The following is a 17,410-nucleotide window of genomic DNA, read 5'->3' as shown; positions in this document are numbered from 1 at the left end:
TTTTATTAATATCGCAAAAAATGAAAAGCGCAGAGGTGATCAAATACCATCAAAAGAAAGCTCTATTTGTGGGAAAAAAAGGATGTAAAGTTTGTTTGGGTACGGCGTTGCATGACCGCGCAATTGTCAGTTAAAGTCGCACAAAAGTGGCCTGGACGTAAAGCAGGAAAATCCTCCGGTGGTAAAGTGGTTATTAACAATGAACGTCAACACAAGCACGACGTGTGTTTTCGCATCTTTTGCAAACACGCCTATAACGCGCAATTTGGTTCATGTTTACAAAATGAAACACCTAAAGCCTGAACACACATGTAAAATGCTTGTAACACACTTGCAAAAACACTGAAATAAAAACACTGTTTCTTAGGTGTGAATGAAGAATTTATCTTTAAAATAAAAATTCCTAAAAAGGGAGGGGTTAGGACTAAGAGGAGAGGAATTGCTTTTCATGGTTGATCCACTTTTACAATGTATGCGAGATCTGTAGTTTTTTTTTTTTTTTATTTAAGTGTCCGCCTTTTTAGGTTGTCAGTAAAGTTCATTGTAAAAAAAAAAAAAAAAAAACAGAAAGCTAATGCTTCCTTCCCTTCAGCCACATACACAGGAAGAAGAGTCCCAGCTGTTAGAGGAACATGCGAGGTAACAGGCTGCAATAGAGGCTGTGTATTGTACTATCTCCATTCATACTGCTGATGTAATCATACTGCAAACTGTACAATATGAATAATAGGGATGTGAAGACTGCTGGGAGGACTAGCCTGCTTTATCTCAGCACACAATCTACGAGAAATAGCCAGAGGACAGTCAACTAACTCTGAACAGCTCTGCATGCCACGGTACTGTAAAAAGATCACTATGACTATCCCGGGTGTATCCCCCCATTCTTCCCTTTACTTTACTGCTTTGTGTATTTTCTGCTTCCCTCATTGTGTATGGGCTGGCTCCAGTCAGTGGGATCACCTTGGTACTGAATACGTGGAAGGGGAGACCATGTTCCCAGATCCAGGAGTTGATGACCTCAGCCAGGAGCTCATCCATGGCTCAGCTGTACATGGTGACCCCGATCTAGTGTCAGAACAGCATCTGGTGTCAATGCCTGGACATTGGGAAGAGTCCGCCTTCCAGCCGCCCGGTGTCTTCTCCACACAAGATCTGGGCACTGTGATGGTAGACTCTTACAGGGGTCCTGGTAACACAGACACAAGGAGTAACAAAGAGCTGCCGATTCTCTTGTGGTGGAGCGAAAACTTGTTCCCGCATTTTCCAGGGGACACTGAGCGGATCGATTGTCCCCAAAGCTCTTGTATGGTGACAAAGAACAAAAGCGTGAAGCTTCACAAGAGGACTAAATCTATTATCTTCTATGGAACGGACTTCAGGGCTTACGAAGCCCCCCTTCCTAGGTTGTCCCACCAGACATGGGCCCTATTTCATGAAGAGTCCCCCATGAACAACTATGTTCTGTCACATCTTCCAGGGATCAGGCTCTTCAACTATACAGCGACCTTCCGGCGAGAGTCTGATTACCCCCTCACCTTACAGTGGCTGCCCACTATCAGTTACTTACAGCAGCCAGCAGTGTCTCTAGCAGAGAAGAAGAAATGGCGTGACAAGGGCTATGCCCCCATACTCTACATGCAGTCCCACTGCGATGTTCCATCAGACAGGGACCGCTATGTCAAGGAGTTAATGAATTACATACAGGTAAGTAAACATTTATCTCATTTTTACATAAAGCCGTTTACTTTCACAACATGTTCTAATTATTACTTCCCTTATAGCAAACCTTTAAAGCAGAACTCCAGGCAAAACTTTTTTTTTCCCAATGCAGTGAGGCTGTGCCCACACTGCATGGGTTAATTGCTAATTATTGTATAGGGGTGAGGAGAGTGGAGATATACTTACCTAATCCGCCGATCCTTGGAGCACTCACAAGCCACTCCTGTCCCCCTTGTGCTGGTGATTCTGTGCATAGACTGTTCCTAACTTCATCATGCCTATAGACTGGCTCTGAACATGGGGACGGCAGGAGCAGTCCACCAATGAACGTGGGGGAACACTTTTTTCCAGGGGATCGAAGGATCAGGTATATATGTAGCTTTTCCTTGCACCCCTGGACAAAATGAGCAGTTAACCCATGCAGCGGAGGACAAAATGAGCAGTTAACCCATGCAGCGGAGGACAAAATGAGCAGTTAACCCATGCAGCAGGGGCACAGCCCCACTGCATAGGAAAATAAACATTTTTACCGGGGGTTCTTTTTTACCACTTGCTGACCGCCTGCCATGTATATACTGCGGCAGTGTGGCTCTATTGCGCAAAACAACATACCCGTACATCGTTTCGTTCAATAGCCGCTAGATGGCGCGATTGCGCCGTGATTGGCTAGCAGGGATGTCAATCAACGGGTCTGGCCCCGACCCGATATCCGCTGGCCATCCGATGTCCTCCCCAGGGGATGGCGTTCTGACAGGGGAGAAGACAGAGATCTTGTGTTTCTGCTAAGCAGGATCCGGGATCCCTGTCTTCCTCCAGTCAGAGCACCTCCCCACACAGCTAGAAAGCACCCCCTAGGGACACACTTAACCCTTTGATCGCCCCTGATGTTAATCCCTCTCTGTCAGTGCAGTGACAGTGCATTTCTTTTAGCTTGTGAGATGAATATAAAGACATGCGATCCTATATAGCAGGATCAGATGAGAGGGACGGATGGCTGTGTTTACATCAGCCGTCCGTCCTTCTCTGTCAGCGGGGGGAGATTGCCAGTGTCCCTGCTGACGATGGGGGGCGGGAGCGCGCCACCGGCGGCGTGCGCTCGCCCCCTAGCCTCCTGAGAGCGAGCGACGTAGAGCTACATTGCTTTGCCCAGGAGCGGCTGCCTGCTGTAGTAAATCTGTGGCGGGCAGTCGTCAAGTGGTTAAAATTGATCACTGTAATAATGTCATTGGTCCCCCAAAAAGTGTCAGATGTCTGATTTGTCTGCCGTAACTTTGAAGTCCATAAAAATCGCTGATCGCCTCCATTACTAGTAAAAAAAAAAAAATCCATAAAAATATTGCATCGTTTGTAGACCTTTTGCGTAAACCAATCAATATATGCTTATTGGGCTTTTTTTTTTTTACCAAAAATGTAGCAGAATACATATTGGCTAAATGTATGAAGAAAATAGATTTTATTTCCTTTTTTTTTTTTGATTGGTTTTATAGCAGAAAGTAAAAAATACTGTTCAAAATTGTCGGCCTTTTTTGTTTATAGCGCAGAAAAAAAAAAGAAAAAAACGCGGAGGTGATCAAATACCACCAAAAGAAAGCTCTATTTGTGGGGAAAAAGGGACATAAATTGTATCTGGGTACGGCATTGCACGTCCGCGCAATTGTCAGTTAAAATAACACAGTGCTGTATCGCACAAAATGACCTGGTCATAAAGGGGGGGGGTAAAACTTCCAGGGCTTAAGTGGGTAAAGGTGAACACTTTAAAAATTAGCTTGCAGTTTACTGGCTTCTTATTAAAATGGGTGACATTCAGGTCCTCTACCTTATGATTCACTGACCAGCAACAAGTCTGCAGATCAGTAGCTCTGACTTCAATAGCTGCATGCTTGTTCTATCTCAGTGACTCAGAAAGTGTTGCAGCCAGAGACATCCAGGCAATGGGCATTTTCAGGAAGAGATGTCAGCAGTAGCAGCTTTTTACATTTCTTTTAGTGCAGATAAATTAAAGTATAGTGCAACATTCACATCTTTATTTGCTATATGGACAGTCTCAAGGCACCTTTATGGCGCTTTTGTGCTTTTCCACTGCTGGTACCGCATGGTATAGGGTCGGAACGGTTCGGTACGGTACGGTATAGGTTTGCTTTTCCACTGCATGGAACCGAACGGTACGGTACGGTACGGCTCTGAAAAAACAGTACCTACTCGATTGTGGTTCCAACAGGTACCAAACTGGTACCATATCCCACAATCCTTTGCATGCAGTCACTACTAGCCACTGATTGGTCAGAGAATCCCTCCCACCCCGTTGTTATCCCACCCACTTAACTTTAGTACTACTTTAGTGGAAAAGCAAACCTATACCGTACCGTACCGAACCGTTCCGACACTATACCATGCGGTACCAGCAGTGGAAAAGCAAACCGGGCCAAGCAGGGCCGAGAAGAGCCGAGCCGGTACGAGCCGGTACTTGCAGTGGAAAAGTGCCATTAGAGTTATGGACAGTCTCAAGGCACCCTTTAGATCTATGGACAGTCTCAAGGCACCCTTTAGATCTATGGACAGTCTCAAGGTACCCTTTAGAATTATGGACAGTCTCACGGCACCCTTTGAGTTGTCAAACAAGGATGCCTTGCAGGCAATGAACACCCTTCTTATCAACACTGATGACATCACTGGTTGTAAGAACGCCGGTGGCTGAAAGGTTGAAATGGTGCACAATAAAAACCAGTAGCTTTGTGTACCTAAAAGGCGGACTTGATCCACCTGCTGACTTGTATACATTTTTGGGCAATTTTTGGGCAATTTTTAGGAATTTTGCCAAGGCACCCCAGGGTGCCTGGGCGCCCTGGTTGAAAAAGGCTGCTATAGTGTATGTAGAAGAAGCAATATATACCACCTCTGACTCATTTGAGGACCAAAATAATAAAATCGTATTTCAGCAATAGGCTATGAGTAATCTGTAGTGGATAAGTACGAGCTCTGTGCAAACTATGATTCATCTGTCATTTAATTGTGTTCTAGGTTGATTCATATGGCCATTGCCTGAAAAACAGCCCACTCCCAAATAAAAGACTTGAGGACACTTCAACAGCCACTACTGAAGATCCAGAATTTATGGCATTCACCTCCAGGTATAAGTTTCACTTAGCAATGGAAAATGCCATATGTGCTGATTATATGACTGAGAAGCTTTGGCGCCCAATGCATTTAGGAGCTGTTCCCATTTACCGCGGCTCGCCTTCCGTGAAGGACTGGATGCCCAACAACCACTCTGTCATATTGATCAATGACTTTTCTTCACCTAAAGACCTGGCAGACTTTATCCTCTCTTTGGACAGAAATGATGAAGAGTACCTGAGATACTTGGAATATAAAAAACCTGGCCGAACAACCAACAAGTTCCTGGTAGAAAGTATAGAGAAACGAGAATGGGGAGTGAATGACATGACAGCTCCTAACTACCTCAATGGCTTTGAATGCTTTGTATGTGACCAGGAAAATGCAAGAGTAAAAGCAGAGAAGAGACATAGAAGGGGAAAAGGTCCATCTCCTGCTAAACACATTGCTGAGTCCAATCATATGGGATGTCCTATGCCTGTGCCTGGTCTGGGAAGTGCGGAGGAGCTTCCAGAAGATGATAGGTACTGGTATTTTATATTGACTTTGACAGACATACAGTATATATATAAACAGTATATATATATATATATATATATATATATATATGTATAGTAATTTATGCATGTACTTAAAAAAGAACTACAGCCAAAGCTCGTTTGACTGTACTTCTCCTGTGGATCACAGGAGTGCAGTTCGGTCTGCACTTCTGTGACTTGTTTTCAGCAGACAGCGGGCTGAAGCCTGCTGTTGGCTGACATCAAAGAGCTAGTCCAGGCTGGGGCAAGATCGCAACCATATGCTCGGGATCCACCCACATGTCTGACCCGACACCCAGCTCAGCCCCTTAGAGTGCCACTGAGCACTTGAGCTGCCATTCCCCCCCCCCCCCCCCCCTACACAGCCCAGCTCTTCGGTCAGCACAGGGGTAAAGAGCAGGGAGCCGGCTCTCTGCTCCGTGAGCTCTGAGAACGGAGCAATCGGCGGTGTTAGCTCGCTCGGTTCTCTGTCTTAGAGCCAGTTGGGGACAGATCGGTCCGACGCTGCATCTACCTAGGTAAGTATGAATCTGAAAAAACAAACCCATACCTCACTTTAACTTTTTAATTTTCACTATCATATTTTTTCTAAAGCCAATCAGATATTTAATTGGTAAAGCTCAGGAGCCAACAAGTGTGGGATATCTGCTATATTGCATCCGTATGCAGGCATGGGTCACGATTGTCACCATAAGAAAACTCACCCTAAGGAATATTGTGAAGCCACCAATTCAGTGCATACATATAGACAATTAGTGGAAAGAGGCTTGCAGAAAAAAGGGTGGGTGACCGCACTCTGATACATGGAAAATCCAAAGGTTTATTAGAAATAATCCAACAAATGTTTATTCTTTTTACGCTACAAGCGATTAGTCATATGACTAAGGGATTGTAGCGTGAAAAGAGTCAACATTTGTTCTTTGCCTCGAGAGACTGTGATGTGTTTGCATGGATGGATTATTTCTAATAAACCTTTGGATTTTCCATACATCAGAGTTAGGTCACCCACCCTTCTTTCTGAAAGTATTCTGCAGTTGCAAGCCAGACTGGTTCCTTTTGTGGGGACTTCTGAGGCTAGAGCAGGGGTGTCAAACTCAATTTCATTGCGGGCCACATCAGCAATATAGTTGCCCTCAAAGGGCCGCATGTATCTTAATAACGCTACATAGAGAATGCAGGGTTCAGGAGTGTGTTGCATACAGAGTTCAGGGGTGCGCTATGTACAGAGTGCAGGGTTCAGGGGTGCACTACTTACAGAGTGCAGGGTTCAGGGGTGTGCAGGGTTCAGGGGTATGCTATGCACAATGGGCAACATCTCTCCCACCACTCTCCTCCCATTCCCCCACCCCTGCACACACATCTGACTCCACCCCCCCCCCCAAAGCTTTCTCACATCTGTTCTCTATCCCACCTTCCTACCTAGCCCAGCTCTAGTACCTTCCCATATAGACGGCTCCATCTGTGCATATTTGGCTATAGCCCTATGTGTAGGCAGTTCTGTGTGTACAGCTCCAGTTCCAGTGTTCAGTTTTGCCCTATATGTGTTATTTCACTATCAAAATCATGGCATTAGTGTGACAGTCAGTGAGAAGAATGCTCCTTACTCTTATCATTGGGAAGAAATACCCCCTTTACAAATAGCTAAAAGGAACAATGATGTCATTGGAAACTTATCTGAGAGGCAGAAATTGCCCATTGCTCAAGGAACCCCTAGCAACCTCAGGAGGAACCCTGGTTGAGAAACCCTACTTTAGACATATAGGAAGTTTTTTTGTTATTCAAATTTGTCAAAAATATTAATATTTATTACATAGATTTACTTTAATGTGCCATCTATCGTTTGGACTAGCTAGCATTCTAGTATGGATCCATCACACTCTCATCTGCAGGAGTGAGTGGTGCACATTACCTCCTCTTGGGGGTTTCTTAATCTACTCAATGCCAAAACCTTTGAATTACTTTACCAGAAGTACTTTAACCTTTACTAAATGCAACTTTTTTTTAATCTCAGATAGAGGTAAGAGAGGGTTCTATAGGGAAGATTTCCCTTCACTTCCTGTCCCATAGCTAAAACAGAAAGTGAGAGGAAATCCCTCCAGAGTGAGGGAATCCTGGGTTGTCACCAGAACTAGTGTCCCTTTTGGAAGATTTCCTCTCTATATCTGTTGTGGTGTGAACCCAAATAGGGGTTTTCTCTTACTTTCGATGATAACGGTAAACAGGACAAAGCAGGTAAATCTCCCCAATGGAGGCACAGACAGCAATAAAAACCTGATAGGTGTTCTAACCCCTCTCCACTTTATCCAAAACTAAAAAACGTTTTGCCTTTAGTTACCCTTTAAAGGAGAAGTACAGTTAAACCTTGGTTTGAGAGTAACTTGGTTTAAGAGCGCTTTGCAAGACAAGCAAAATTTTCAAATAAATTTTGACTTGATATACAAGCAATGTCTTGATATACAAGTAGCCTCAAGTCACAGCTGAGTATAAAAGAGAAGAGAGGCGCCTCTAAGTGTAGCAATATGACTCAATTTAATGAAGGTACAACATTTAGCAACTCACATGGTTGATGATTGGAACAGGCACATCTAAGGATGCAGGCATCCGGGGTAAAGCTGTCCACATAGACCATCCTCCGCACCGCCATCTACGTCATCCCTTCCATGCTGCCCCTCGCTTTCAGATCGCTTTACTGCAGGGTGGTCTTCCCGGTCAGGATTACAGACTGGCAGCCGGCGGTGCAGAAGATAGTCTATGTGGACAGCTTTGCCCCGGGTGCCTGCATATTTAGATGTGCCTGTTTTATTCATCAATCATGTGAGTTGCTAAATGTTGCACCTTCATTAAATGTAACCATATTGCTACACTTAGAGTCGCCTCTCTTCTCTTTGATACCCTGTAGCTCCTGCTGGATTTTGCTTCCAATCCCCTTGTGGAAGCGGCTATTTGTGGATGGACATTTTATGGTTACACAACCTATAGCAATGCTATAATCTTTTTATATGGACTATAAACTGAAGTACTTATGAATAAATGGTGGTGGAACGAATCATCTGAGTTTCCATTATTTCTTATGGGGAAATTTGCTTTGATATAAGAGTGCTTTGGATTACAAGCATGCTCCCGGAACGAGTTATGCTCGCAATCCAAGGTTTTACTGTACAGCCAAAGCTCATTTGGCTGTACTTCTCCCGTGGATCACAGGAGTGCAGTTTGTTGACCCGTTTGTGACCCATTTTCAGCAGACCGCAAGCTGAAGCCCACTGTGGGCTGACGTCACAGAGCTGGTCCAAGCTCAGAAAGGATCGCCACCATATGGTCGGCATCTGCCCAGAACCCTGGACTGACACCCAACTCAGCAAGTTGCTGAGAGCCTGAGCTGGCGGCTTCCGCCCCCTCCAAAGCCCAGCGCTCCAGTGAGCGAGGGGGGAGGGGCAGATCAGGGAGCTGGTGACCAACAGTCAGCAGCTCTCTGCTCAGGGAGACCTGAGAACCGAGTGATAGGGGGGTGTTTGATCGCTCGGTTCTCAGTGTTAGAGGCGGCAGAGGACAGATGCAGCATTGGACCGATGCTGCATCCACCTAGGTGAGTATGAATGAAAAAAATATATAAATATTCCCATACTTCTCTTTTAAGTCTGATCTGATTTGTCCTCCATTGTGTTTTTGTTATTGACATTGTAATGCCATTTGTCTTTTTTCTTTGTCTTTCAGCTGGAAGCAGATGTGGCTACAGGATTACTGGCAGGGTTTTGACCAGGGAGAAGCTCTTACAGCCATGATTTTAAGGAATGAAACAAGCCAGGATAAATTTTGGGATTTCATGCACGAAATGTTTATTAAAAGGAACATGAATCACTGACCTCTATAAGTTATTATGGAGAGTAACTCTTTCCTTTTTTAAACACCAAGTATTGCTGAACTGTGAAACTCTAAAGAGTCCCGTTTACTGTGGTAAAGCATTTTGTACCTGGCAAAAATTAGTTAATTTCTGCCATTTACTAAGCAATTCCTGTGTATGGAAAGCATCGTTCTCACAATATGTTCAAGCTGTTTTCATAGGAACAAGAATGTACTGTATGAACTTTCCTGAATTCTCCAAATTGGGGATTTTTTTATTTCTTTTTAAGCTTATATTTATAGATACTTTAAACACTAGGAGAGGTAATAGACAATTGAAATTACTGTATTTTTACCAAATAAGTGTTGTTTCTGTCACAGGAATGCTAAAAGGTGAATTACACATGTATGAATCCTGCAGGACTGAAGACCATAACTAATTCTACTGACCTCTTAGTCTGAAGCCTCTGTACATTCATACAAATGTTAGAGAAAGGAGGAAAACTGCTCTAATTATTACCAATTCCAAAAAGCAGCAACTACACTGTGAGATAGACACAATAAGCATATGCAATAAAATTCAGAGCTGTGCTAGCATACATTAAATGCTTCCATGAACCATGCATTAAATAAAGAAAGAATATTCAAAAATAAAGTCTATCCAGGTAAATTACACCAGTGCAAAAATAGTGAAATGAATAAAGAATGTTTTTGGATAAATCCAAATGTGATAAATCAGGCTCTGTCCTGTGATAACAACACCTGAAGTGTAATAGTGAAAATAAATAACGAAAGTTAAATCCAAATATGATAAATTAGGCTCTGTCCCGTGATAACACCCGAAGTGTAATAGTGAAAATAAATAACGAAATTTTTGGATAAATCCAAATGTGATAAATCAGGCTCCATCCTGTGATAATACCACCCGAAGCGTAATAGTGAAAATAAATAACGAAAGTTTTTGGATAAATCCGAATGTGATAAGTTAGGCTCTGTCCCATGATAATAACACCCGAAGTGTAATAGTGAAAAAAATAACGAAAGTTTTTCGATAAATCCAAATGTGATCAATCAGGCTCTGTCCCGTGATAATAACACCTGAAGTGTAATAGTGAAAATAAATAACAAAAGTTTTTCGATAAATCCAAATGTGATAAATCACTCTCTGTAGATAATAACACCCAAAGTGTAATAGTGAAAATAAATAACTAAATTTTTGGATAAATCCAAATGTGATAAATCAGGCTCCGTCCTGTGATAATACCACCCGAAGCGTAATAGTGAAAATAAATAACAAAAGTTTTTGGATAAATCCGAATGTGATAAATCGGGCTCCTTCTGGTGATAATAACCCCCGAAGTGTAATAGTGAAAATAAATAACGAAAGTTTTTGGATAAATCCAAATGTGATAAATCAGGCTCTGTCCCATGATAATAACACCTGAAGTGTAATAGTGAAAATAAATCACAAAAGTTTTTGGATATATCCAAATGTTATAAATCAGGCTCCGTCCCGTGATAACACCCAAAATGTAATAGTGAAAATAAATCACGAAAGTTTTTGGATAAATCCAAATGTGATAAATCAGGCTCTGTAGATATAACACCCAAAGTGTAATAGTGAAAATAAATCACAAAGGTTTTTGGATAAATCCAAATGTTATAAATCAGGCTCCGTCCCGTGATAATAACACCCGAAGTGTATATACTTTGTGTGTTTATTATCACGGGACAGAGCCTGATTTATCACATTTGGATTTATCCAAAAATGTTCTTAATTCATTTTCACTATTTTTGCACTGGTGTAATTTATCTGGATGGACTTTATTTTTTAATATTGTTTCTTCATTTATTGCATGGTTCATGGATGCATTCAATGTATGGTAGCGCAGCTCTGATTTTTATTGTATTCATACAAATGTGTTAATATTTGACTTTGTTCACCTAAACAAGGGCAGAACATGTTTATTCAGGTTTCACTGGCTAATAAAGTCAGAAAAATATTGAACAAGAATGCCAAACCCCACTTGAAGCAGATCAGGACGTCAACTGTAGGTCAATGCATCTGTCATTAATTTCTGAATGAACTCGGAAGTGAAGTTTATCGACACAAGGCCAAAGCCTACCGACACAGACTTTGAGATGTGCTTCCTTTCTGCAACTTCGTCCATACTGGTGTCTCTGCTGTACTCATCAGCATTCCCCACTGAAGTCAGCGGACTTCCACTCTGCAGTGTTAGTTACATCCAGTATGACAAGTATGGTAGTGGTGCCCTCAATTTTCAGTCCAATAGTGACATTCCAATTGTACCTGCAAAAAACATTGTGGGCATTCTACCAGCATTTTTTTCATGAAATAAAATAGAAAATAATCAAAGTTCGGAAACATTTTATTTCTATTCAATGTAGTATTAGCATAGTGTATATAACATGTCTTTAAGAGCACTTTTTTTTTTGATCAGAAAAACAGCTTAATTGAGAAAACGTATATGTACAAACATCTGGTATATACAAAAAAAAAAACCATTAAAGAAAATAAATTTTAAAAAATGCAGGAGGAATGGGAAAGACAAATAAAACGTGCAAATCATAATATCAAAATGTCAAATCATATACCGGTATACATTGACACTCACAACCTATCTGGAGACATAGGCATTATCATAAAAATCAGGTCAATTAGTTGGATAAAAAGACAATACAGCTACAATATAATATTTGGTCATCAGTGGTATATATGGGTACCTTCTAATCAGTATCATGTCATATATCAGGAATCATGTTACATACATATTATACTTGCTATACATATATTGAGTATCATGTCTTAACATGGGACAGCCACCTGTCCCAAATATTGGTGTTTATGTTTGGGAAACCCTGCAGGACAAAGGCATAATGAGCTAGTAGGCATTGCATACTAGCTCATTATGAAATACTTACCTTAAAACAAAGCCCTGACACGGACGCCCGGACAACGCTGTGGGAGCTGTCATGCTCCCTCTGCATCTCTTCCAGGTTCGGCGACTCCGGCACTGTGAGTGGCCGGAGCCGCGATGACGTCACTCCCGCGCATGCGCGCAAGTCACTTTCCGGCAAGTAGCCGGCAAGGAACTCTGAAGGTCCGCCGGACCTTCAGAGCGCATGCGCCGCTAGTGTCAGCGGCTGCATGCAGGGCAAATATCTCCTAAACCATGCAGGTTTAGGAGATATTAATTGTACCTACAGGTAAGCCTTATTATATGCTTACCTGTATGTAAAAGTAAAAACATTGAGTATACTACCGCATTATCTTTTTGTATAGAAGCGTGGTATTGACCTCTCTTTTCCAAGTTTGAATCGAAGACGGCAATGCTTGCATCCAATTTTTTACTATCATCTTTCTAGCCATATACAGTGTTTTGCGCAAGAAAATAATAAGAGATTTATCAATATCTGGATCCGGGAGCAAACCTAGCAGGAATAATTTCAGGCCCTAGGGCAGTCATGGCAAACCTTGGCACCCCAGATGTTTTGGAACTACATTTCCTATAATGCTCAACCACACTGAAGAGTGCGTGAGCATTATGGGAAATGTAGTTCCAAAACATCTGGGGTGCCAAGGTTCGCCATCACTGCCCTAGGGTAACTGGTGAATGTGGTCTAATGTGGTAATTCCTAGCTCCTATTCTATCTCCAATCAGCACTTTTCCACTGCACGTACCGGCTCGGCTCCACTCGTCACTGCTTGACCCAGCTTGGCTCAGTTTGCTTTTCCAATGCATAGTACGAGTCGGCATGTTTCAGCACTGTATAGGCTCTACTCGGCTCGGTTTGCTTTTCCACTAAAGTAGTAAGTGGGTGGGATTACAACGATTCTCTGACCAATCAGTGGCTAGTAGTGACAAACAATCAAGGCTGCATGCAAAGGATTGTGGGATATGGTATAGGTACGGCCCGCTTGGAACCCCAACCGAAGTGGTACTGTTTAAGCGAGCCGTACCATGTAGTGGAAAAGTGCCGCTGTACCAAACCGTACCAAACTGTTCTAACACGTACCATGCAGTGGAAAAGCGCCAAACCGAGCTGTACCATGCAGTGGAAAAGCGCCTTTTATGTGCATATTACTAAATCGTATCTAGAGCTCCCAGGTCCAGCACCTCCTGCAATCAATAAATATATAAAACACAAGCGCTACTGTATTAAAGTGTATTGTATTTGTACTGTCTACCATCAAGTTGTAAAGTGCTGCGTAAACTGTCGGCGCTATATAAATTCTATATAATAATATTATTGTGGGGTCTCCGCTAAAAAGACCGCAATGGTAAATGCACGGTACACCCATTTACTATTTGTCTTTAAGTAAACTGGATTCAAATGTATAAGATATGAAAGGGCTCCAGCTGTGGGAGCCTTTAATGGAATTAAAGAACCTTTGGGATATAAAACTGACCAATAACCACTAATAAACTACCTTTCCATTTATCTAATTGGTTCTCATTTGCGTAAAACACAATTTTTCCTTGTGCTGCACACAAAAGAGCTGCCTGGGTTGGAAATTTCTAAAGATGTTATGGGCCTTACTGAAAATATCAAAATCAACATATGTGCCATTTAATTTGAGAATTTTCTGTTAATGCATTAAAAATGTGTTTAGAACTGTGTTAAAGGTGGAAAAGTATACCATTGCACACATCAGACATAGTAGTTACCATGGCTGTGCATTTGAAGATAGGACTTAAAGTCATTCTAAAACCTGAAGGTTTTTCACCTTAATGCATTCTCTGCATTAAAGTGAATGTAAACCCCATTCATGAAATTTGACCTGGGCACATATATCTGTAGTGTATACTTATCTCTCTCCAAAGCACTAAGTCCTCTGATTTTCTGCTGCTCTGTTCTTCCGTTATTAGCATGATAACTTCTGACAAGTTCTCCGACACTGGAGATAAAAGCAGCTGAAAATTCGTGTCGGGGTAGGTGCTATAAATAGATTTGCAGAAAGCTTGTCTATTCACAGCACAGCTCTGCAAGTATCTTCGTTCTTCTGCCTATGTGGACGAGGATCGTGTGCTTTTCCTCCAATCAGCTGTCACACAGTGTATGCCAGGACTCCACTCCCACAGCTGAAACAGGAAGAACACATTTCTAACACGATGTCCACTTTTCAAAGAATATGGCAAGCTGAAGAGAGCAGACATACATGTAAAACATATGTAAGGAGATTTGTTTCATCCCTGTGTATCATCTAAGGCTGTTCACTTCACTGGGTATATGTGAGGGTTTACATCCACTTTACCCACTTGCCGATCAGCCGCCGTAGTTATACTGCGGCAGGTCGGCTCTGTTACGGGAAACGACGTACATATATATCACTTTGTGTAGCAGTTATTGTGGGCAAGCATGCGCCGATTGTCTGGAGGGGGAGTCAATCAGCGGGTCCAGCGGCCGGGATGTCCACCGGGCACCCGCGATCACTCCCCATTGAGACAGAATGGTGGTCTGCGGATGTAAACATGGTAGGCTGCTGTATGATCAGTGATGAATACAGGGATCCTGTGTTCCTCCTATTTAGGAACACAGGTCTCTGTGTTAATCCAGTGAGCCCATCTCCCACACAGTTAGAAAGCATCCACACATTTAACCCTTTGATCGCCCCTGGGGTTAACCCCTTCCCTGCCAGTGTCAGTACAGTTACAGTGTATATTTTTAGCACTGATTACTGTAGTAATGTCACTGGTCCCCCTAAAAGTGTCAGTTAGGTGTCCGATCTGTCTGCCGCAATGTCGCAGTCCCGCTAAAAATCGCTGATTGCCGCCATTACTAGTAAAAAAAATAAATAGAAATTACATAAATCTTTATCCTAGTTTGTAGACGTGATAACTTTGTGCAAACCAATCAATATACACTTATTGTGATTTTTGTTACCAAAAATATGTAGCAGAATATAAATTAGCCTGAAATGATGAAAAAATTAGATTTCTACATTTTTGTTTATTGGGAATGTTATATAGCAGAAAGTCCAAAATATTGTTTTTTTTTTTTTTTTCAAAATTGTCACTCTTTTTTTAGTTTTTAGCACAAAAAATTTTTGCAGAGGTGATCAAAAAGAAAGCGCTATTTGTGGGAAAAAAAGGACATCAGTTTTATTTGGGTACAGTGTCGCACGACCGCGCAATTGTCAGTTAAAGTAACGCAGTGCTGAATCGCAAAAAATGACCTGGTCATTAAGTGGTAAAACCTTCCGGTCCTTAAGTGGTTAAAGAGGATAGAGAGGGTAGACAAGCTTTACCAGAACAGTAGCTAAAAACAGAAAAAGAGCAACAATTTTGAAAAAAAAAAAAAAAAAACTATTTTTTACTTTCTGCTATATAACATTCCCAATAAAAAAAAAACGTAAAAATCTATTTTTTTCATCATTTTTAGACCAATTTGTATTCCATAAGTGTATGTTGATTGGTTTGCGCAAAAGTTATCGCGTCTACAAAGTAGGGGAAATATTTATGTAATTTTTATTAAATTTTTTCTTTTTTTTTACTAGTAATGGCGGCGATCAGCAATTTTTAGCGGGACTGCGACATTGCGGTGGACAGATCAGACCCCTAACTGACATTTTTGACACTTTTGGGGGGACCAGTGACATTACCACAGTAATCAGTGCTAAAAATATGCACTGTTACTGTAATAATGACATTGGCAGCAAAGGGTTTAACCTAGGGGTGATCAAAGGGTTAAGTGTGAGCCTAGGGGAGTGTTTACTAACCGTATGGGGGATGGGCTAGTTAAACGACCACAGAGACCTGTGATCCTATATGGAAGGATCACAAATACTCTGTAATCATTTCAGAGAGAAGAACTCTCCCAGCGGGGAGCGGCCCGCCGGTCCCGGGACACCCCCGCTGCCTAGTGAGGGCGGGACCGCGCCGCCGGCGGTGTGCACTTACTCCCCAGCACCACGTGTGCAACGACGGCGTAGGGCTATGTCATTTCACGCAGCCGAGTCAGTCTGCTGCAGTAAAACCTTCATGAAAATGGAGAAATATGGTTTTTGACTTTTGTTTAACTTAAGCACATTGCTAATAGCACTAACTACGTGTTTATAGTTTAACTATTGATATTTGCACTGTTTAGCACTGAAAAGGGCCATTTGAGGTACTTTTTTGCAGTGTCAGTAAAAAAATGTGGCTCTGTCAGTAAATTTCATGATTTTTGCCAGTAAACAATTGGTGCCGTTTGTAAATTTTGGCGTCCTGTCAGTATATTTCACTTCAGGGGGTTGGCAACAATGATGCTGTTTCCGTGCGTGCAAAAATGCAGGTGTTTTACTGATGTATGAGGGTGCCATTGAGTATTATTGGCACCCCCACACACCTGCTAAAGGGCAGTGAGTTTTGCCTGCAGGTTGGGAAAATGCACAACTTTACCAAACCGCAAAAGTATGAACCTAGGCGTAAGCAGATGTGGAAGAGAAATGAACTGTGCACCCTGTGCATAGCACACCCCCAAACTCTGCATCCTTGATAATTGCACCCTGTGCATAGCACACCCCTAAACTCATTGTTTAACAAGGTCTTTACCTTTAGATTAGAAAGAGGGACAATTAGGGAGGAAAGAACACCCTTGAACGTAGTGCACCCTTGAACTCAGCACCCTATGTGTAGCGCACCACTAAACTCTGCATTTTGTATGTAACAAACTCCTAAACGCTGCACTGCTGAAAAGAAAGAGCACCCTTGAATGTAGTGCATTCCTGAGCTCTGCACTCTGTACGTAATGCACTACTGAACTCAGCACTCTGTACGTAATGCACTACTGAACTCAGCACTCTGTACGTAGTGCACTACTGAACTCAGCACTCTGTACGTAGTGCACTACTGAACTCAGCACTCTGTACGTAATGCACTCCTGAGCTCTGCACTCTGTACGTAATGCACTCCTGAGCTCTGCACTCTGTATGTAATGCACTACTGAACTCAGCACTCTGTACGTAGTGCACTACTGAACTCAGCACTCTGTACGTAGTGCACTACTGAACTCAGCACTCTGTACGTAATGCACTCCTGAGCTCTGCACTCTGTACATAATGCACTAATGAACTCTGCACTCTGTATGTAATGCACTACTGAACTCAGCACTCTGTACGTAATGCACTCCTGAGCTCTGCACTCTGTACGTAATGCACTAATGAACTCTGCACTCTGTATGTAATGCACTACTGAACT

At 42.3% G+C, this 17,410-nt stretch overlaps 1 protein-coding gene across 1 annotated transcript; it reads left to right on the top strand.

Annotated features, from left to right (window-relative positions):
- The first annotated feature begins 583 nt into the window (after positions 1 to 583).
- Positions 584 to 9,690, top strand: FUT11 (fucosyltransferase 11). The gene is given in 4 exon segments (XM_082266705.1): positions 584 to 790; positions 792 to 1,704; positions 4,738 to 5,357; positions 9,084 to 9,690. Coding segments are annotated over 4 exon segments (1,752 nt in total). The 5' UTR covers positions 584 to 719; the 3' UTR covers positions 9,232 to 9,690.
- The last annotated feature ends 7,720 nt before the right edge of the window (positions 9,691 to 17,410 follow it).

The sequence above is a fragment of the Pelophylax lessonae genome (assembly GCF_965119305.1).
Source record: "Pelophylax lessonae genome assembly, chromosome: 9".
NCBI classification, from domain to species: domain Eukaryota; kingdom Metazoa; phylum Chordata; class Amphibia; order Anura; family Ranidae; genus Pelophylax; species Pelophylax lessonae.
Note: the sequence above shows the minus strand (reverse complement) of the source record. Positions and strands in the feature narration are given on the sequence as shown.